Consider the following 22,305-nt stretch of genomic DNA (forward strand, 5'->3'; position numbering starts at 1 on the left):
CAGTACATTAGATCATCAGTTCACACCTGTAGTCATTTAGTAGTGATAAAAACAGAGAATAAAAATAAGAACATTTCCATTTATTCCCTGTTACATCTATCAGGCCATAGATTTTCATCCATATCGCACCTACTGTAATATTCTCTTTGGCCAGACACCTTACTGTAGACATAATAATGTGTGACAAATTCAGCCTTGATATGCCTCTGCAGTCACCACAGACCAGGTCCACGTGCTGTGGAGGGCTTTTGTGTTTAAAAAAATGTCCCCAATGCCAAAGAAATCCCTCCCACGAAAAACATGGCGGTGTGTAATAAACCGCTGATGTTCTTAGATGGGCTCGGAACGTCCCTAACTGCTGCATCATAGCCTGATGAAACCTCGTATTCTCCCATATGACACTATAACAAAGTTGTGTAACTGTTGCACCTTCATTTTTCCCACGTTGCATTCACACAAACTGCTATATTTATTACTCTTAGTGCTTCCATTTTTTGACAAACCAGGGAACCAGGTGTCTCTTTTCATGTGACTTCTCACTGATTATGGAATGAATGCTCCCACACAACAGAAACATATTTTATGTTTCTTCATCTATAAACTGTACTTTCTATGTGATAAATGTGTGAAAAGTAAAGCTCAGTAAATGCACGTTAGGTTGTGACGTGTCGTTACTGCATCACTGAAATTGGAGTCTTAGAACACAAACGGCAGCAACGTGTCTGAGAAGAGAATAGCTGTGATGCTCCCTAGATCATGTTTAAGGCAAACTTCTCTGCTCACTGAAACTAACTGAGCTAAAGAATATGTGAGAATGCCTCTCATCCATTATCTCCGTTTGAAAGTGGAAAAAAACCGAAATGACATATCAACACAATGAATCATAAATGTTCTTGTGTTAATGATTGAACAAAGTTAAGTCAAAACTGACACAGTGATGAGATTGATGTCATATTGCAGATTAGATACACATAGACTCACATCACTGCGCAGGAAAGCAACGGGCAAAGGTTCATGTAGGGATCTCTCTCCAGGACCTTTCGCATTATACTGGGATCAGATTCCTCAGGCACCTGTGGTGTGAGGATGGTGACTTTGAGGAAACAATATGCGGTGTCGAGACCTGTGTACTCTGAGGACAGCTTTGCTGAAGATCATGAGAAAATCTACAGGCTGCGCAAAACCACCCAGGACCATGTAAAAGAGTATCTGACGTAAGTGAACCCCAGTTTTTAGAGATCAGGATCACGGTCTTTGATTTGACTTAATAACTTGCACTACTGATTTGACATCTTCTGCAAAATAAGCGTCTAATTATGATAGAAGGTTTGATGAAATTGTGTCTAAGGAAAGTTCATTAAAGTTGCAAACTTTAGTTTATCAGGGTTTTTTTTCCTGTTAAATCCAGCTGTGATTCAAAACGTGCCAAGAATGCAGTGCTCGCTCTTCTGCCCATCACTGGCTGGATGAGGATCTACAGAGTTAGAGAGTGGCTGCTGGGTGATGTGGTGTCTGGGATCAGCACTGGACTGGTGGCCATTATGCAAGGTGAGAAGGAGTGAGCCAGAGTCTGGAGCTGCAGAGTCCCGTCATTGTTGGTGCATTCAAAGCAACCAAAACCAAACCAAACCAAACTTTAGGGTTCCATAAGACACTGCACAGCAACTGAAATTACTGATGCATTTGAGATATTTGGCTGAAGATAAGATACAACTTGATTGATCCCACACAGTGAAATGAAGTACAAGAACAGATGCATAGCATGGACAAGTGCGCTTAATGAACTTGTATATTATTGTACATTAGGCCCTATGAGCATCTAAATACAAAATGAAGCATAAAAAGGCTAAAGAAAATTGTTAAATACAATATAAACTATCCATAAGTAACAACTACAAACTGTACTGAGACACACACATTGGTAAGTGAAAAAAGGGTTTCACAGAAAAACATGGTTATATTCCTCAAAGTAAAATGGTGAAAAAGGATTGTTTTCTATTGGTATCTGGTGTCATTTGGCACTAGACTGTATCAGAAACTTTTTTATCTTTCCATTTAAGTTCACGCCATAAACTGTCAACATTTAAACTTTGGACTATTTTTAGCAATGCTAGCATCGTGGCTCTAGGGATGGCAATGCCGATTGGTCAGTCTGTCGCTGAAATGTCTTAACAACTATGGACTGACATGAAAATTGGTACAGACACTGCACCCTGAGAATGAATTGGTGAACTTTGGTGAACTCTTAAGTCTGTAGGTCAAAATTTCAATTTGTTCAGTGCTTTGGTTTATGACGAAATACCTGCAAAACTAATGACATTCCATTATACCTGCTAACATCAGCATTATTAGCATTGTCAAGTGAGCATGTTAGCATGCTGACGTAGCATTTAGCTAAGTACGGCCTCACAGAGCTGCTAGCATGGCTGTAGACTCTTAGTCTTGTTTGGGTCAAATGTAAATGTCTGCACCACGTTATCTACCAGAGGTTTCAAGCTAATTTTAATACTGACATTCAAAAACAAATATCGGCCAGCTTACCCACAGAATTAGCTCCTTTAGTAACTTAATAGCCATTGTCTAAAGCTTGTCCTCCTTATCTGTACTAATTTACATGGCAGAAAAATAACTGGCAATTAATGGAAGCTTTTTGTTTGTTTAATTTGCTTTTCCAGAGATATTTGACATGAAAGATATTCATTATTGTTTAAATCTTCGTTCCGTGTTTGTTGTTTTGCTGTGGTCTCCCTCAGGACTGGCCTTCTCTCTGCTGGCCTCGCTGCCGCCCAGCTACGGCCTCTACACAGCTTTCTTCCCCATGCTAACATACTTCTTCCTCGGTACTTCAAGACACATATCTGTAGGTATGTCATGCAATGCTGAGTCACTATAAAATATTTATATATCATTTATATAAATTCAACTTTATCAAATACCATCTGATGTTTTTTTTTTAATTGATTGTGCTTTGGGACAAAACTCTTTATTTATCATAATTTCTCCCTATTTTTCTGTACAAACTGTCCCCTAGTAGTAAAACAGGTTTTCTGTCATCAAGCATAAACATATCACTTAAAGAGGCCTGTTTGGAAAAGTTATGGATGTTATCATTTAGACACAAGGAGACAAGATTGGATGTGATATGGCTTAACAGTGTCTTCCCTCCGCCCCTCCTTTCCACCCACCTTCATGCAGGCTCCTTCCCAGTCCTGAGCCTGATGGTGGGAGCTGTGGTGACCCGCCTGGTCCCAGATGATGGACCGCCGGCCAACATCACCGGCTTTGACGGCCTGACCCAGGACCAGCAGAGAGTCCTGGTGGCCTCCTCTGTGACCTTCCTCATGGGGATTTTCCAGGTAGATTTGTCTCCATACCATACCAGTGATTCTACATGTTCTAGGAAGGGTTTTCAAACCAAGCTTATTTTCTTTTCATTTTTCTGTCCCATGCAGCTTGCCATGGGTGTTTTACAGGTGGGCTTTATTGTTGTGTACCTGTCTGACACTCTGGTGTCCGGCTTCACCACAGCAGCTGCTGTCCACATCCTGGTGTCCCAGCTCAAATTTGTGTTAGGGTTGGACATTCCAGGCATCAGTGGTCCACTCTCTATCATATATGTAAGTCCAGCATGTATCTGACAGTTATATTATTATTGTCTATGCAATTTTATATATTTGGAACTAGCTGAGATAGACTCCCAATGTATTCATCATTCAGGCAGTAGGAGAATAAGATAGACCAGGGAAAGAGGACATAAACGATAGCTTTAAACCCAACCAATGAGCTGGCTCCAAAGCAGTGGCCTAAGTATTTGTGAGACAATTGGCAGTGGTGGTACCAAAATTTATGTTCTCGAGTGGTTGCATTCAGGACAACAGGAATTCATAGTAAAGCAGTACTGGATATGCATGTTTATGTGTCAAAGTTTTTAATTTTATGGCCTTTCTGGGATTTCTGTCGCATCTTCATGTGGTTTGCCTTGGAATTTTGCCTTATTGGCGTGTGACATAAAAATAAATAATACTTTTCATTTTTAATCATGCTCAAAGTGTTGAGTTTAGTGCGTTTGCTTCTTTTGCACAGACCCTGGAGAAGATCTTTGTCCAGATCACCTCCACCAACATCTGTGACCTGGTGATGTCCATAGTGATCATGGTGGTGGTGTTCATTGTGAAGGAGCTGAATGACAGATACAGAGCCAAGCTGCCTGTTCCCATCCCCATAGAGGTTATCATGGTGAGAGAAACCTTAAAGGGAGATACTCCTCCTGCACAATGTACCTTATTAACTACAAATCGTGTATACTTTACATTACTACCATTTAACACCATCATCGTGTGAAAAACCTCATTGGCTGGGGCATTCAAGGAAGCTCTGGAGTTTGAGAGTCGTCAAGCATTGTATTCACAAACTATGTTTATTCATGTCATTTGACACGCATTGTTGCTGTTCATCAGCCAAACCTCAACTCTTAGATTTTAGAAGATGAACACATCAACAAAGCAGTGAGCCAGCGTGAACGATTCCAGGACCCTAAAACTGATGCAGCCAAATGGCATTCAGCTATCATTAATTTTATCATTCACACCTGCGCTTTTCCTACTGTCACATGTCACAATGTCCTCCATTACGGTCAGTTTCCATGTGCTGTAACAATAAAGCAACTTTGGCAATAAACAAAACAGTAACTCATTGTTAGCTGAAATGAATGACCTACCTCAAGCATGTTTGAGGTCTCTGCAAGTTGATTTCAAACCATAATGAATGGAAATCAATAGGTACCAATGCTTAGAACTCATTCTGATTTTTTTTCCATTCACACAGACTATCATAGCTTGCGGGGTGTCCTATGGCTTCAACTTCAAGGAGAGATACGATGTTGACGTTGTTGGAAAAATGGTTAGTGGGTAAGTTTCAAGTTCTCCACGTATACCAGTAGATTGCAGGTCAAAATCAAGCTGGCCGCTGTTTCATCAGGTAATTCAGATCCAGTGGTGAAAGAAATCCCACTGAGCCATTACGTCATTGTACACAACATCGCCTCTGTGCTTTAACTCTTATATAGACAAGGATTTATTGGCTACGTATAGCCTGGTTTTAGACCATATTTTAAAAACATCATTACATGTTTTAAAAATGCATAAAAGCCTGTAAATATTTAACATAGTACTGTTTACAGTATAACTGTTCATTTTTTGTTATATACACAGATTCTGTTTACTCATATCCCACAATGCAACATTCGGTTGTTACATTAATACTGGGAGTCTACTAAACTTTCCCTTTTCAACCTTGAATGACCTTAATCTAAACCAGACGTACAATAGACAACTATTAAACGTCTTTTCAACGTCAAATTGCTCAGTGGGACGCAAGCACCATGTATGTAAAAGTATTAGATTTGAAATCCTAATAAAATAAAATAAGTTATAATACATAAGTGTTACCAGCAAAATGTTTTTGAAGTATTAAAAGTAAGAGCACTTGTTCTGCAGAGAAGTGAGTGATATAATAGATGACATTATTAGATTGTTAATACCGATGCATCACTGTCTAAGCAGTATTGTACGGTTGACAAATTTGTATTCATTTTTTTGACTTTTCTCTAATCTTTGTTGTTTTTGTGATATATTGAATAATTTACCTGAAACTGTTTAAATGAAAGCATATGAACATTTTGAGGGAACATGTCTCTTTGGTAGAACTGCTGACAACTCATAGAGATCTGAAACATGAGAGGGGGCCCCAACTAGACACTGCTTTTTTGTAAGGAGTCAGGAAGCTAAAAAGGTTGGAAACCACTGGTTTAATGCAGAACAATGCATTGCATTTTAAAAGCTTATCATATGTTTTTATGTACAATCTTAATATGAAAAGAAACCAGTAACAACAGCTGTCAAAAATTCAATATTCCCCGCTGAACTGCAGTTGAGTAGAAGTAAAAGGTATCAGAAAATGGAAATACTCAAGTAAAGTGCAAGTACCTTAAAATTGTACTTAAGTACAGTACTTGAAATGTACTTAGCTACTTTCCACCACTGTTCAGATCCTTTAAATTCACAATTAATCACAATCATCTTTCAGGTATGAGACTCCCATTGCGCCCAATATGGAAGTCTTCAAGGAGAGTGCTGTGGAGGCCTTTCCTGTAGCCATAGTGGGGTTTGCTGTTGCCTTCTCTGTGGCCAAAGTCTACTCTATCAAACATGATTACACCATTGATGGGAACCAGGTGAGTTACATATATTAACACTGCCTATCTTTGTCTGGCTCTGACAGAGGAAAAAGAGTTAATTAGTTACTGATACTAAGCGAGAACGAGAATAAGACTCCTCATAATTTTGGTCATGAAGATATAAAGATACATTGAACATTGCTTTTATTTCAAGGTTGGATGTAAACTTTCATGTGCTGTAAAAAAAAAAAAAAAAAAAAAAGCAGGTCAAACAGAATCATTCAAGTCAAAACAAAGGTTCATCGCCAGAGAGGTGACTCAGTTTTTCATTGTTCCATCCCAGGAGCTCATTGCATTTGGGGTTAGCAACATATTTGGGGCAAGCTTCAGGGCGTTTGCAGCCAGCACGGCACTCTCCAGGACGGCTGTGCAGGAGAGCTCGGGAGGCAAAACGCAGGTCAGAAAAGAAATCTCACCATTTACAACATCTGTTTCCTGGGTCACGAACTTTTACTAGGTCACTACTATTTTTGTCTCCAAAAAGATTTATTGTAATGTCGTTTTACAATCTGATTTATATCCCATTCTTTTCCTTCATTGGCATGTTAAAATGAAACATTAACTCTTTTACAAATGCAGATTGCAGGACTGATCTCAGCCATGATGGCGATGATTGTAACCGTGGCACTTGGCTTCCTGCTGGAGCCGCTTCCCAGGGTGAGCCTCACCTCTGTAATGTAACAGCTTATGCCAATAGGTTGGACATTTTTGTTTTGTTATGTTTTATGTTCCTTATATGGAGAGAGAGTTTGACATTTTTCAGTAATATTGATTCATATATGGGGGAAAGCTCAGTTGTGAGTGTATATCTATAAGTCTAAAAGTGTGTTTTTTTTCTTACTTCACTCCAGTCTGTCCTGGGTGCCTTGGTCATTGTCAATCTGAAGGGCATGCTGATGCAGTTCAGAGAAATCCCCTACTTGTGGAGGAAGGATAAACCAGAATGTGTAAGTGTTCTTACATTTCACTGTCAAAACTAAGACGAACTGTATTTACTTGGTTATTAACATGGCCCAGTCTATTCTCTTTCAGTGTTTGACCTCAGGTGTTTGTCTGCAGGTGGTGTGGGTGGGAACATGTCTGGGTGCCATCCTGCTGGGACTGGATCTTGGTCTGGCGGTGGGCTTAGGGGTGGAGCTGCTCACTGTCGTCTTCAGGACTCAATTGTAATAACACAGTTTATGACATCTGATAGTAGTTTCTTAATATGCAAACTGACTGCAGAGAGAAAATCATGGATTTACTGTAGTGGATGAAAAACCTTATCAGCACCCAAGTCATTTTGCAACATGAAGCAGTACAATGTATTGTCCCTATAAAGGGGCACTCCAGGGATTTAATATTGCATTTCCATAAAGTCAGGGATCTACAAGTCAACTTTTAGTCCCTAGTATGGGTCAAGCTACAAAAACACTGGTCCTATATATTTTACGTAACGCAACTCAATACCATCATTCAAACACACCTCCAGTTTGTAACGCTGGCTTTCTGTTCAAAATTTGATGTCTGATGACATAATCAGGGTTCTTTTTTCAAACTTTGGAAAGCCCCCTCCAGAGCCACAGTAGTTGTTATACAACTGTTTTCACAGGCTTTCACAGTAGTACTCCTTGTGACGGGTAAAATAGGTTTAAGTTGATATTTTTATCCAAAATGTGTACGATGAAAAGCGTTAGAAGTGTGTTGTCTTGCTCAGGGACACTGGACACTTCCAATGACAGTAAGTGTTCCGAGCCAGGTGGACACCCTGCTCATTCAAAGCTCCTCTAGACAAACGATGTGTTCCAAGCACTATAGTGCACTATATTTACTATCTGCTGTTTTATTTGGTTGTCTGAATTGACACTTTCAACTGACTGTCAGATGAAAATGATGCTCTATATAGTGCCCTCAGTTTCCACAATGGAACAAAAACAGTTGTGTCGATGGCATGTACCCTCCTTTCTGCACTTTATAGATGCCAAAACTATAATCCTGCCACTCTACATACATCTGCCACTGATGACAATTATGATGATTAGCAAGTGTCTAAGTTCTCAATTTACTGCTCACTATGGAGTAAACTACTGAGTGTTTATCACAAAGGCATAGGTTTGGTTTCAGAAGTGTGGGGACTCAATAAAGAAAAATACATATATATATATATATATATATATATATATATATATATATATATATATATATATATATATATATATATATATGCATATAATTACCAAATTAGGATGACATTGGTTATTGTTCTTTCCATAAGCAACAAAAAAAGAAATGCTGTCAACCTGTGTATTAGAAAATGTATTAATCATCAAGGAGGGAGAATAGAAATAATAAATGTATTATTGAAGCACTGACCCTAATTAAAACCAAATTTTTTCTTTGATAGATACCTAATACTTAAAGTACAAAGAACACTGCCCTTTACTGCCTTATCTTTGACTGATGCTCAATAAAAGTCTTTAACTAATTAATTCATTCACTGTAGAAAATAAATACTAAATTTGTATTTATTTTTATCCAAAAACATGAGTAGTGTCTTCAGGTATTGCTTTCAGGATGCATAGTAGCCCAACAACCTTCACCAATTTGGTACAGGGACAGAAATAGAATTCCACCAGCCTTCCTCCCACAGTCTGCTGTGCTCTGCACCAATATTTATGTTTAACCCTCTTTATGTCCTTCTAGCCCTCGCTGTTCTGTCTTGGCTAACATCCCAGGGACCGACCTCTACAGAGATCACAAAGATTACCTGCATGTAAGTGTGTTAAATGAAATACAATAAACCTAGCAGTGTTGAATGGTTTCGGTTCATGTCGTGGTATCTTTCTGAATCACGTTTGTTTCATCACGATGCTTCCCTTCTCAGATATTCAGACCAAACGGAGTAAAAATCTTCAGGATACCCTCGCCTATCTTCTTCGCCAATATCGAGTTCTTCAGGGACAAACTTGTAGAAGCTGTATGCACGACACATCGACTCTCCCCTCTGCTTCACTTTACTTTTCTCAGAAAATAAATGCGTATGAACATAATGCCAGCACTTGGTTGTTCCAGGTTGGGTTTAACCCTCTGAGGGTTTTGAGGAAGAGGAACAAGGCTCTCAGGAAAATCGAGAAACTGTTGCAGAAAAAGGATGATGACATTACAGAGGTAAGACCTCAAATACACTAGAAACGACTGCACCAGTGAGTGTTCTTCCAAAAAGCTTTAAGTCTCCTTTCTCACATCTGTCAAACAGAAAGGCTTGAGGGACTTATTCTGCCAGACGACTGATGAGTCTTACATGAACAAGGAGGAGGTGGATCTGCCCACTGACCTCAAAGACCTTCCTTTCCAAATGGACTGGAACGCCGAGCTTCCCGCTAACATCAGTGTTCCCAGAGTGGACCTCCACAGCCTGATCCTGGACTTCTCTGCCGTCTCCTTCCTGGACATCTCTGCTCTGAAGGGACTCAAAACGGTACAAAGTCAGTCAAGGTGCTCCCACATACTGGAGTTCAATAAATGCTAGTAGTAGTGAAGCTGAGAAAGTGACGGTCACTGGCAGGATGTCACAGTAAAAGGTGTCACCTCCACCTTTTCGTCTAACCAGTCCACTGTGGCTTTTCACCTTTCCTCCCTGACATTATTTAAAACTGTAAAAGTTGCTGTTTAGACCAAGAAGTTGGCTGTCACTCGGTATCCTCTATGACAAATAAGACTGGGGCTGCAACTGACGATTATTTTCATTATCAATTAATCTACAGATTATGTTCTCAATTAATCGCTTTGATTCACATTTTAATCGCGTTAATCGCGTTCTCCCAAAGCCCACAATGCCATGTTCAAAATGCCCGACCAACAGTCCAAAACCCAAAGGTATTCCATTTACCATCACAGAAGAGTACGAAAACCAGCAAATATTCCCAATCAAAAAGCTAGAACCAGTGAATTTGTGGCATTTTTGCTCAAAAAACAATTATTCAGTTATAAAAATTGTTGGCAATTCATTTTCTTTCAGTCAGCTTGTTTCAGCTCTAAATAAGAACCGCAGTTCCTGGTGACGTTTTACAATAAATGCCTTCCAGTGGTTCAACATCTGAAAGCTTTTACACACATATAAGTACAATCAACTTCTGTGGACGAACTTTGTTTTCTCGTTTTGATGATATCCGTTGGTGCAACGCCGTCTCTGCTGTGGCACTTTCTGTTTAAGACATTTCCCAATAACCACTAACCACTATCCAATAGTGTCGACAAGTCTGTAACATTCCTTGGATTTTTTGGTTGATGCAGTTTGGGTGTATAGGCAGAAGTTCTTTTGTTTATTCCAAATAAATCAAAATTGGAAGAATAAAACATATTGCTTCCTCTGCACCAGGTGTTTCTTGGGAAAGACCTTCCAGACAGTGTTCAGAACACCAAAAGAAAAAAGAAATGGAAGATTCAATAAAAGTAGGAATGTGTTGAATACTACACTGCCATAATAACTTAAAATAGAAAATAGATAATCAGTGTCTACCTTTTCACAAAGACCTTAACATAGACTTGCCATGAGACAACCCCCCCCCTCCCCCCGCCACACAAATGAATGTGAGAATCCACCACATAAAATCACAAGTAGGTGGCAATCTGCAATAAAGTAGAGCCAATGTACATATCATTCCTCAGCTGTATTATTATGCAATTCTATACTTTATATACTTCTCACAAATGTGGGATTTACATTATAATACATTTCTCACATAAAAACTCACTGCATTCTCCACAGGCGCTCAAAGAGTTCATCCATGTTGATGTGGATGTTTACATTGCTTCTTGCGATGGTGAGTTTCATTAGTATTGAGCACAACATCCTACAATCAGTGATGACACGTGTCCACTGAGCACCTGAGGTGATTACTGCCTGTGAAAACCCATAACATGCTCTCATGTGTTGACAGCGCACATCCTGGAGAAACTACACAGCTGTATGTTCTTCGATGAGGAGATTCTGACCTCCATGTTCTTCCCGACCCTTCATGACGCAATGCTGCATGTGCTTGAAAAACACAAGAAGGACAAAAGTAAAGGCTGGGTGGTAAGTACAACTATTGATATGTCATTTTTTTCTGTATGGATAGTTAGTATTCTTAACATGACAAAAATATTGCCATATCTGGCCCCTAGAAGCCTCTGATGTTCATTATGACCCACAGTACAAAAGTGTTGGACAGACAAAATCATGAAGCTAACAGCATCAGGTTCAGCTTTAGGGTGGCACTAGAGGAAAGCTCACGAGGTCATTATAATAAAATGCTTTTCCCGATATAATTAGATGAGGAGAAGTATGGAAGATTTAAAATGCCTAAATAAAAACAAATATAATACATACATAAATGCATACACACATAATATGTGTTTCCTTTTTATGTGTGCATTTACTGTGTTGTAATTAAATGAAAAACACGTTAAAAGGACAATAATTTTGGTTTTTGTCTTTAATACCAGAATTAATTGTTTTTGATTGTGACATGAATTATTCCATGCCACATTCAAATCAAACACAGAAAACAAAGTGAAGAGGTTTATTGTATTTCAGTGTTGTCCAGCAGAGGCGGCATGGACCTGCCAATACTAAATGGCTTGGCATTTTCAGTCTTTCATAGAGAAGCTCACAGTTTTGTCATCTGGGGAGCATGAATGTGTTCACAAAATTGTCAAATACTGATATTTCCTGTGTGCAAGAGTGCATACAATTTCGGCCTTCGAAATGGCAGTGCTGAATGCTAAAGGAAGGGTCAGGAGGTCATCCACTGGGGACCATGAATATCCACAGGAGATGTCATGGCAATCACGCAGTCGCTGTGGAGATATCTTGGTCTAGACCAGCTCGACTGATGGTCCGATCACTGATCCTTAAGCCTCTAGGCAAACAGGACAGAAACAACCCGTACATGTAGCAGTTAGAATGCTAAAACTTTGTTAAAAATTGGTTATGTTCCAAACAACGCAACCGTTCACACAAGTTGAAATTTTTACTTGGACCCTGTTCAACTCATCTACTTTTTCACTACGCTAATTAAAGTGACTTTTAAATTGCTTGTGTCTGGCTTGTTAGGAAGCACAGGATTGGGGTGATTGTAAATTGCACTTTAAATGCATTTTAACAAGGAATGAATATCAAAGGTATCTCTTGTACAGATATAACCTTATTAATATATTACACTGTAAAATCAGAATGTGATAGTAGCAGAACAAAACCACCGCGGAAACTTCTTTAAACTACATATCTTAGCTGGCTGTATGGGGACCAAGTATGTCTTCAAACCAAAGACGAAGCAAGTTATGCAACACAAGACTTTTAATGCAGTAGATAAAAGTCTGTGTGAGTCATCTGGTGTATTATATATATTTTTTGAGGCGGGGATAGAGAGGGGATGATATGCAACTGTCCCAGGTCGGGATTCAAACCTGTGCCGCTGCGTTACGGACTCGGGAGCCAGTCAAGGTGCCTTGATATGTGGTACGCGTTTTACACCGTGAGCTCCAGGGGCGCCCCCAGCTTGTGTATTATAGCAGTTATAATGCTTTGCTTTTTTGTTTTACTTCATAACATTTAACAACTCTGACACTCATTTGACTTGTTTTTTCGCAGTTAACGGATACCAAACTCTAGAAGAGCAACTGTCTCCAAGGACATCCTTTCAAAAAGACCATTCAACCAAAGAATCACACAGAATTGGTGTTTAATATACTGTACCATATAATCTGCTGTACTCACATACTACTACAACACAATATTTTGCATATTTAGTGAGGGAGTTCTTCTAAAGTTTTATTTTAAAACGCTTTAAAGTGCATGTGATTTTTTTTATTTTTTATAAATGATCCAGTGCAGGGTGTTGTCACTGGACTTGTCACTCTACTGCAGTGTCCTTTTTCAGAACGTTTCTTTGACATATGCAATATATTTTCAAGAATAAATGACGATACAAAAAGCATTTGGTGTAACAGAGGGTGTTAAATCTATTCATTATGTCAATCAAATGGATCTTAAATACGCGGCATGTAGATGGTGAAAACCAGCCCTCACTGTGAGGTGTCACTGCACTTCCAATATTGAGATACAGTGAGGATTAAAAGACAATAACCTTTTTCTAAACAAACATTGAAAGTTTGTAAGCGATAAAAGGACCCTGGAATCGAGCTGCTGCGGTAAGGCCTTAATGGTACGCGCTTTATCAGTCATCATATCAAACAAGGAGGAGATGCAAATCTGCCGTTAAAAATTTATTGAGACATAGTTAGCGTCTTTGAATGTACAGTACATATGCGTGTAATCAGCTGACATATATACAGAAATATTTACCATACGCTATTAAAAAAAAGGGACATTCCTGCTCTTCTCCAAGTCTACTGTATGTTCAGTGGGAAGTTCAATTACACTTAACTAAAATGTGCAGCACATACACATTTGCTTCGGGGCAATTTTATCAAAATGAAAGTCCTACATCCTGTAACCCTGAGGTTTACTATCACATTATTCACACAAGTAGCATGGAACAGAATGACACAGACTGTTGCCCATTCATTCAGTTGGCAGTTTACTGATAATAAGGCCGATAGCGGCCCTGATCTGGGTGGTGCGGTCCAGGCATCTGGCCCTGAGGAGGAGGACCCTGCATTCGTGGAGGTGGGGGCCCTCTCGGAGCAGGCCACATCCCAGGACTGAGCCCTCCTGGCTGGCTGAACGGGGGACTGAGGGTGCCCTGGTCTTCAGAGAACTGCTGCATGGAGTTGGGATTGTAATGATGAGGTGGGGGCATTGACAGGGGGGCCACTGTGTTGTGGTGGAGGTCCTGGGGGCGGGTGGTTCATATAGGGGGGCATCTGGCCCATGATGTGCCCTGGTGGTGGAGTGATTGGTGGGGGAGCTGTGGACATGGGGGGAGGAGGGGCCTGGTTATACACCATGTGTGGGGTCCCAGAGGCCTGGGGAGGATGCTGCATGGGGTGGCTGATCGGAGGAGGTGGGGGAGGTGGGGGGCCAAAGTGCTGCTGCGGTGGTGCCATCATGTGGTGAGAGTGGGACACTACAGATGGCTGGCCAGGATAGTCCCCGGGGTGGTGGTGGGGTGGTTGAGCAGGGCCTGGCCCACCAGAGTGGGGCTCCCGAGAGGAAGAGGAGTCATCTTGGATGGGCACGGTGATGAGATTGCTGTGTTTACGGGTTGTTACCGTGGCAATGCGGAATGTCTCGGGACCAAGAGCGGAGGGCGGGGGCGGGGCTTCGTGAGCTGTAGGTGGGGGTGGCTGACTGTAGGGGTCATGACTGCTGTGCTGGAGCGGGTTGGGGAGGTGAACGTGGTTCTTGGGTAAGTGAGGTGGAGGCACGCGGAACCGCTCAGGGACCTCAGATGTAGGGGGCAGGTGCACGGGCTCCTGTCGGCCAGTGGAAGACTTGGCTGCCCTCATGTGGCGGTGGTTGACATGGGCCTGCAGATCACGCTGGGACAGGTAGGTGCGCTTGCATCCCGGCACAACACTGCACATGTACAGGGAACCACGCTGGCACTGCTCGATGCGCTGCACTGGGTCTGTGCAGTTGTACAAGGTGAGGCTGAACACACAGGGGACAAAAGTTCAGTGACAAAGCAGTAATAAAACACATCTGAGCTGCTTTACAAAATGCTACATACCCCTTTAGTCAAAATACTGCTTCGGGTTCAGTAAATATTTAAAAAACACCACTCAGAATCTAGGATGTTAAAACTGAGAGGAATTGCAATATCCACCACATCAAGACTACACATTTAAAATGTCTCCAGAAGAGCTCACCCAGGGCACATCTTTTCCCCTTTCTTCTCGTGAAGCAAAGCACAATCGTAGCAGAAAACATGTTTGCAGGGGATCTGAGGAGTTAGAGGGCAAGAGTTACACATGAACATTTCTCTGCGACTGCCTGCAGAGAGAGCTCAGTTCAACAAAGTACATACCATCCGCCCATATAGCTGGATAGGAAGACCACATTTATCACAAAAGTGAATTGGTACTTCATCCCTTTCTCCAATCAAATGTAACTGTTGGAAAAAAACAAAAAAAAAACAAAGCTCAAAATCACAGGTAACTACCATTAAAACACACTCAAATACAGTTACTAGGATATCATTAGCACTGAGAATGTGTCTACTTTTTTGTTTGCTCATTCTTTGAGATTGGATCTGACAATTCCCCACACAGGAAAAATAGGAAGCTAATTATTTAAACCAGTCTGACACGGTCATTGATATCCGTCTGAAAATGCTGTATGGGCTGTTGAGTCGTTTCACTCTGCACAGGTGATGTACCTTATAGTCCCAAAACAGTTGCTGGGGGAATCTCCTCTGACTTGCAAACACATCACCAGCTTTAGCTCCACAATCACGCCTCTCTTCTTGCTTGAAGCCAAAGTTATCTGTAACACAAAAGAGACAAGTATTAATAATGCAGTGCAGAAAAACAAAGACAGCCCTAAAACCCAGATAAGTGGTGATTTAGCAGTCTAAGTGAATAGCTACAACAAAAATTAATTGAGCATGAAAAAAATTCTCTGTATGCCAATCTGACACTGTAAATTAAATGTAAAATATAATCAAAACCAAAATTGAAATAAAATATTTGTACTTGTATTTGTGTGGTGAGAGCTAGACTACAAGAGGGCAAAAACATGTCGATTTCAAGAAAGCCTTTGACTGGATCAATGGAGATCTTCTGGAGTGCAAGTGCTTGCTCTGGTATAGATGGTAAATTTTACAATGCTATCGAAACCTTGTACAAAGCCCCAGTTGCATGTTTACAGTTAAATAAACTTCAGGACTGGCTGGTGTCCTACTCCATCTGGGGTGAAGCAGGGAGATGTGCCCTCCCCAACTTTTTTTGCCCTTTTTGTTTTCTTGGGGTGCATAAATATACAGCTAAGCAGGCTATTGAAGGTGACATGGGATAGGAACCGCCTGGTCCAGTTGCTAGAGGAAAGGCTAACCAAAAAATGTTTTAACTGGGACAGAGCACGCAGTTACCCTTGGTTAAGAGAGGTGTCTGCAATATTTAGTGTAATATAAATATAGTAAAAAAAACTACTAAAGATCCATAAGGAACAATGGACGGATGAGATTTGGAATAAGCCAAAGCTCAGAAACTATGTTCAAATCCAAGAGGATTACTACACTGAGCCTTATATACAATTCAATTTCCCTGTGTACTCAGAACTGGTACCTTGCCTCTGGCAACTGAGGAGGCAGATATAAAAGGTATTCCTGAAGAGCAGCGTTTATGCGTTTTTGTGTGATCTTAGTGTTGCTGAGGATTAATTTCATTTTGTATTCCACTGCCCCATGTACCGCGACCTGAGGAATCATTTGTATGAAAAAAATGCAGTTGAGGAACCCTGATTTGTTTTGGTTGTCAGAAGGTAATATGTTGAGTTGGCTCTTTAATGAAGAGGTTTTTGCTTTAGCAAGATTTATAGACAATGCATGGAAACTAAGACAGAGAACACTATATGCATCATAATATCTTATTTGTTATGGAAAGTGAATATTCAGAAATTAGCTTTAATGTGACTCTAGCCGGGTTTCCACCAAAAATGTTCAGTATAGTACCCTTGAAAACCTTAGATATGATTTGCGTTTCCCCCGCTGACAGTACAGTAGACGAGACTTTTCTTGGTCGTGAGAAGCTGCAGCATTTATTAACTGACACGTTGTAACCTACATTGTACTTTTGCATGCTTAGTTTGAGCAAAGGCTGCAGGTAGCAAGACAACAGACTGCTGAAAAAAACAGGAGAGTGTGGGAAATCCTACATGAGAGCGCCGACGATGAGACTCTGGTTGCGCCGATCCTCTCTGACCAATCAGTGGTCTGCAGTGTTTTAACTCCACCTTTTAGTATTGGCTCAGCTCGCTTGGGACATCGACAGAGGGGTAATGAAAAAACGGGGCTGAATGGAGTGGTTCTATTGGTACCATTCACAACTTTTGCCAATGGAAACGCAAAAATAACCCGTTCTAATGTGTAATGAACTGAGCTGAACTGCACTGCTTGGTGGAAATGCGGGCTTCTGTCACTGGCATGGACAAGTGGAGAGAGAACAGGTGGAGAGGTATTTGTGAAAAAGTCGCAGTGTTATTTACCTGTAATCTACCATTTCTAACGATGTTCAAATGTATGTGTGGTGGAAGATAAACAGGCCTCCTGGCACAGTACAACTCTCAAAGATGTATCCTTATCTTACAGCCCTAATTTGTATTGCATTGAATTTTTAAGTTATCATACTATTCTGAGATCACATGTCAAACTGTTGTTTTGACATGATCAACTCAAAAATGTTTGCATAAGTCAGTAACAACCATCAGTGTTTAAGCAATGAGTGAGAACATTATAGTTAAAATGAAAGTCTAATCTCTCATTTTAGGTGTCAATGATTCCTTTATACCAATTTCAAATGTTTTTATTATTTAATTTGTCAAAAGTCTGGCATGGGCTTAATGGGTACCTAATGTACCCTTTAATCCCCATTGGTGTTCCAAATATATATATATATATATATATATATATATATATATATATATATATATATATATATTCTATTTAAATCTTTAATCTCTTAGCTCTCAACAGCTATTTTCATTTTGTCTCCCCTATCCTATGGCCTGTAAATGACATTTGAAATAGGTGTAACCAGCTTTTTTGCTGTGTTGTCAACACAGAAAAAGCTAAACTTACAACATGTCTTCTTTGGGATGTAGCCAAAAAACTATTTAAGAACAAAATCAAAACTATAGTGAAAATTACTCTTCAATATTTCATCTTTCAGTATGTGTTGTCATTTTGTCTGTATATCTGGTGAGCTGTTGGCATTTGAATTTTCCAAAATTTCTGGTCCAGCCAGCTGGTTGAGAACAGAACAGTTTGCAGGTTCAATATCAATGTTCTCAGGATAGTAAATGGGTCAAGTTATTGTTTATTTACAAATAAATAATAACTTTCATTGATTTTCAAATGTTAATCACATTTAGGCTAGTAGTTTGAAAACAGAGACATCCGTCATAACTTACTGACGCGCAATCATTAGCCTATAATTTAACCAAATTAAACAAGATGTCAACATTCTGCAATGTCTACTACTAACGTAGGCCTATGCTCTTTGAGATGACTGTATATAATATACATACAATCACACATATATGATATTTAAATATGGGTATTAATTATCTGAATTATGGAGCTGATTCATCAGGTGAGCTCAAAATTAGGGAGGAAAATGGTTCAAAGGTCAAAAGGGAGAAAATCCCCTTTAAAACACAGTCAGGTGGGCTTAAAGGGAACATCAGCGAATTTGAATTTTGGTTAAACATTAAAAACAACTATATGAAATAAATCTATATATGGGGCACTAACATAACATGAAAAGTATAAATTGATCATGCAGAGAAGTAAGTAGCTATACTCATTTACATCCACCCCAGACAGTGTGACTGGTTTGCTAGCGTCCCCTTTAAGCCCACCAGGTAAAATGTTGATTAAAAAATAAATAAAGATAAACATACACATTTATTGTCTATTTAACAGTATAATAAATAAACTCCATACAAAAATATAAACTATACATGCTTGTCATGCTTTATGTCATTGCAATGAACCATACTATGCAGCTCTGTATTGATGCAGCATGTGGTCTGTTTGCTGGCATCCTAGAACTCATATTTTGATTTCAAAAGAAACAATATTTCTAATTCTAGTACTATTCTAACATATATCTTATTTAAAAGCACTAACCACTTAAATTTAGATAACAATTGAGTACTTATCAAAAAAACAGGAGTAGAAATATGCAAAACAATGTTATCTTCTGAGGGTACCAAAATCACCAAAGTTATTTTGGTGTGCCTGCTGGGATCAGCAGGCACATGTCACACATGTGCTTCGATAACGCCATATTGACAAATCTGATTGGCTTACAATCAAAAGTGTCATTATGTAACAAGCAGCTTCATTGGAAGAAACATCACAGAAAAAGTGATGTACTTTTAATTTAACTCAGAAGTTGCAAGTGGGCTTAAATGGTACGTGGGCTTAATAGGGACGTTTACCCTATTTCAGCACTGTGCTCGTTTTTACTGCACTACGTATAACAACTGAAGAGAGTATTTAATTGTGTATGAGCCCCTGTAGATCATTTGAGTTGCAGTCTAATATAGATTGTGGTCACAATGAGTAATTAATTGGCACCATCTGGTGGTGCAAAGGTAAACTGCATGATGTCGCCACAGTTTTCGATTCTAAAAAAATGCTAAAATCAGTTATTACTAAAACTTTACTCCCAATTAATATTTTGTTTTACAAATTACACATTATTCCAATCCTGGTCCTCGAGACCCCCAGTTAAGAGAATCCCACTTAAAACAAGGACTACTAAAACGTTCTTTATTGCATAAACTGCTAGTACATCAGACACAAACAAAATTCTGTAATTTTGCAAAAGTTAAATCTTAAAAACTTTATGATGACATATGGCAGAACAGAAAAACTGCATTGGCAAAGCGGAAAGGAGGTCAAACTTTTGGCCCTCACAACAACACTGACTAAAAGACACCAACAACACCACCTTAGCTACTGCCTCCGATATAACATCCAAGATTAATCAGTGCCTCGGACAGGTCACAACAAAAAAACACAAGCTTCGACCAACAGTTTGTTGTTTTGTAATCCCCATTTAGCTATTATGACCTTTGTCACATGACACCTGATAAAGCTCAATTCTAAAGTTTAAGCAGACAATAAGACCAAAAAACAAAAAAGTTATTTAAAAAATAAAATAGGACATCATACACACTATATATTTTTGCTACCTGCATGAAACAACCGTAAACTTTCAATTTGCACACTGTCTCAGTCCCTCTAACAATGCTGTTTTTAAGGTAACATCCTTAAAAGAAAAAGAGGCATGGTCTACTGCAGAATGCGCCTACCGTCTTCTCCAGCCTCACTTTTGGATGGCCTGCTGCTGGGTCTCTGGATGCGGGGCTGAGGTTTGCTCCTTATGGGCTGCTTGGATATGAGCTTGATGGGGATTCGCCTGCGAACATCTGGGCCACCCAAAATCCCAGAACCATCGCTTCCTTGAAGATCATTATCTGCTGGGGAAAAAGGTAGTGCAAAAAAAAAAAAAAAACAACTGACTGATGACACTTTTGAGAGTCTTATAGTGCAGGAACCTCTAAATAATTTCAAATGAATATCCTCCGGTTTCAGGTAAAATGCTCGAAGTCAGGATGTGCAAATGCACTGTGATGGGGCGTGTGATATTGGCCCCTGCCTGTCCACAGGTTTTTTTTAATATTACATTGCAGATTAACAATCCCTTGTTGAGTTGGGAATGCTACTGACGGCACACGTTTTGGAGAAAATCCTCACCGCCACAGCCCCGACGGTTGGGGTAGAGCAAGAATGCTACATTCAAAGTTACTAATGTGTGATAATGTCTTTTAACTTTGGGTAACCAGCTAGATTAACGATTGAAAATAATCTATTATGACCGTATCGGTCTGGCTTTAGGACTGTAATATAAATAGTTAAGGACTCCGCAAGTATCTTTCTGAAGACATGCGATTAGTTCTGTCAGCGCTTACAATATCTTAGCTAGCATCATGCTAACGTTGGTCAGATAGCATTCTCAATCGCAGCTAGCGGTTGCGCCTACTTACAGAGACTGTACTAACATGTGGAAAATGTAATGTTCCCCATTTCATATTGTAACTGTGTAAACTCGACTACAACGTTGTATGTGCTCTTATAGATTCATTTAGAACTCAACGTTAACTTTTGGTGAACAAAAGTGTTCTAGCGTTACTCCATCGCTAGCCTGTTTTTAGCTAACGTTAGCCTGGACCAGACTAGTTTTAACTGCTCTGGAAGATAACGAGATGCCGTAGCAAACCCGACTGCAGAGAGGGTGATATGTAGTTGTCTGAAGAGCTGGTACAACAACAACTATGACTGTGTAGTGAGAAATAAATCACATAAAAGAAGTTTGTAAACGTCGGCCCTACTGGGCATTTTGCTTACCGCTTTGGTCCATGATTCAACGAGTGAACACAATGCATTGTGGGACAGAAGTGGGCGAGGAGAAGATGTGAAAGCGAGAGGAAAGGAAAGAAGGGAGGAGGGAAGGAAAATAAGTGGGGAGAAAGGCGAACAATGCGTGAGATGACGATGAGTGGAGAAAATCAGAAAGAGAAAAAACAATAGGAAGCAAAAATGTCAGGACATAATGAATAAGAGGTAACCTCTGAAACTACAAACTCAAGGATCATGGGTACCATCATTCATTGCTGATACTATAAATAGATTTAGACTTAATCAGTTAGGCATAATATTAACAGATTCTGCTGGTAATGAATGATTTTTGAGAAATATTATATTACATAAGACATTACTTTTTTTTTTACAATTTCTTGCATTCATATCATGGTTTCATATCAATAATTGTTTTTTTGCTGTGGGTCAAAACAATCCTAATAAATCACTTTGAGCCATAATGACTTTCATCTTATACGCAACTGCAACTTAATGTTGAAATTTAAATACTACTTTTTTTATTAATTGCATTGAAATATTTTATTTTGAAAACCATCTCTCTGAATTTAGGTGGTTTGAATTTCATTCTTTGAAATTTCCAAAAGGTCATTTCAAGTTTTGCAATTTCAAAAACTATCAAGTATCATTTTTTTAGGGTTCACAAAGTCAAATATTCAAGTTGCTCAATTTCAGATCTAACAATTCTGATTTATTTAAATGGAGTAAGTGCCACAGAATAATTTGTGAATGTTGACAAAACTTTCAAAATCATAATGTATGGTATGAAAACCAATCACAAATATATGCTGGTAATGAGTGCGCCAACCATAAAAATGGGTGGAATTTAGGTGGAATCATTTAGCTTCGTCCGTGCCTAGTGCAAATGACATCAGTAAAGTGCGTGGTTTGATCGTGAAAAAATCGAAAGGACAGCAACAATAAATCAAACGCACCCTTCCAAGAGCGGTGTGTTTAGGAAGTGAAGATGGGCAC

At 39.6% G+C, this 22,305-nt stretch overlaps 2 protein-coding genes across 4 annotated transcripts; one reads left to right on the forward strand and one right to left on the reverse strand.

Moving 5' to 3' along the window:
* Window positions 1–954: 954 nt before the first annotated feature.
* LOC122871649 (chloride anion exchanger-like) lies at window positions 955–13,194 on the forward strand. Of its 3 annotated transcripts, none has more exons than XR_006376915.1 (19): window positions 955–1,214; window positions 1,409–1,548; window positions 2,754–2,864; window positions 3,196–3,356; window positions 3,453–3,617; window positions 4,084–4,236; window positions 4,825–4,907; window positions 6,085–6,232; window positions 6,519–6,632; window positions 6,815–6,892; window positions 7,087–7,182; window positions 7,295–7,401; window positions 8,918–8,987; window positions 9,099–9,191; window positions 9,287–9,382; window positions 9,471–9,709; window positions 10,983–11,037; window positions 11,155–11,291; window positions 12,849–12,986. XR_006376915.1 is itself a non-coding variant. In XM_044187019.1 (19 exons), the coding sequence occupies exons 1-19, from the start codon at window positions 1,087–1,089 to the stop codon at window positions 12,867–12,869; spliced, it is 2,178 nt and encodes a 725-aa protein (XP_044042954.1). In that variant the 5' UTR covers window positions 955–1,086; the 3' UTR covers window positions 12,870–13,194. The 3 variants fall into 3 exon arrangements, 2 of the variants coding, with proteins under 2 accessions (XP_044042954.1, XP_044042955.1); XM_044187019.1 differs by having other exon boundaries at window positions 9,471–9,692; window positions 12,849–13,194; XM_044187020.1 differs by lacking the exons at window positions 955–1,214; window positions 1,409–1,548 and adding an exon at window positions 2,119–2,253 and having other exon boundaries at window positions 9,471–9,692; window positions 12,849–13,194.
* A 276-nt stretch (window positions 13,195–13,470) lies between these two features.
* Window positions 13,471–21,456, reverse strand: LOC122871650 (E3 ubiquitin-protein ligase Hakai-like). The gene is given in 7 exon segments (XM_044187021.1): window positions 13,471–14,017; window positions 14,019–14,813; window positions 15,032–15,105; window positions 15,190–15,273; window positions 15,541–15,647; window positions 20,205–20,369; window positions 21,301–21,456. Coding segments are annotated over 7 exon segments (1,458 nt in total). The 5' UTR covers window positions 21,314–21,456; the 3' UTR covers window positions 13,471–13,797.
* Window positions 21,457–22,305: the final 849 nt, after the last annotated feature.

Source organism: Siniperca chuatsi, linkage group LG23 (genome assembly GCF_020085105.1).
Source record: "Siniperca chuatsi isolate FFG_IHB_CAS linkage group LG23, ASM2008510v1, whole genome shotgun sequence".
NCBI classification, from domain to species: Eukaryota; Metazoa; Chordata; class Actinopteri; order Centrarchiformes; family Sinipercidae; genus Siniperca; species Siniperca chuatsi.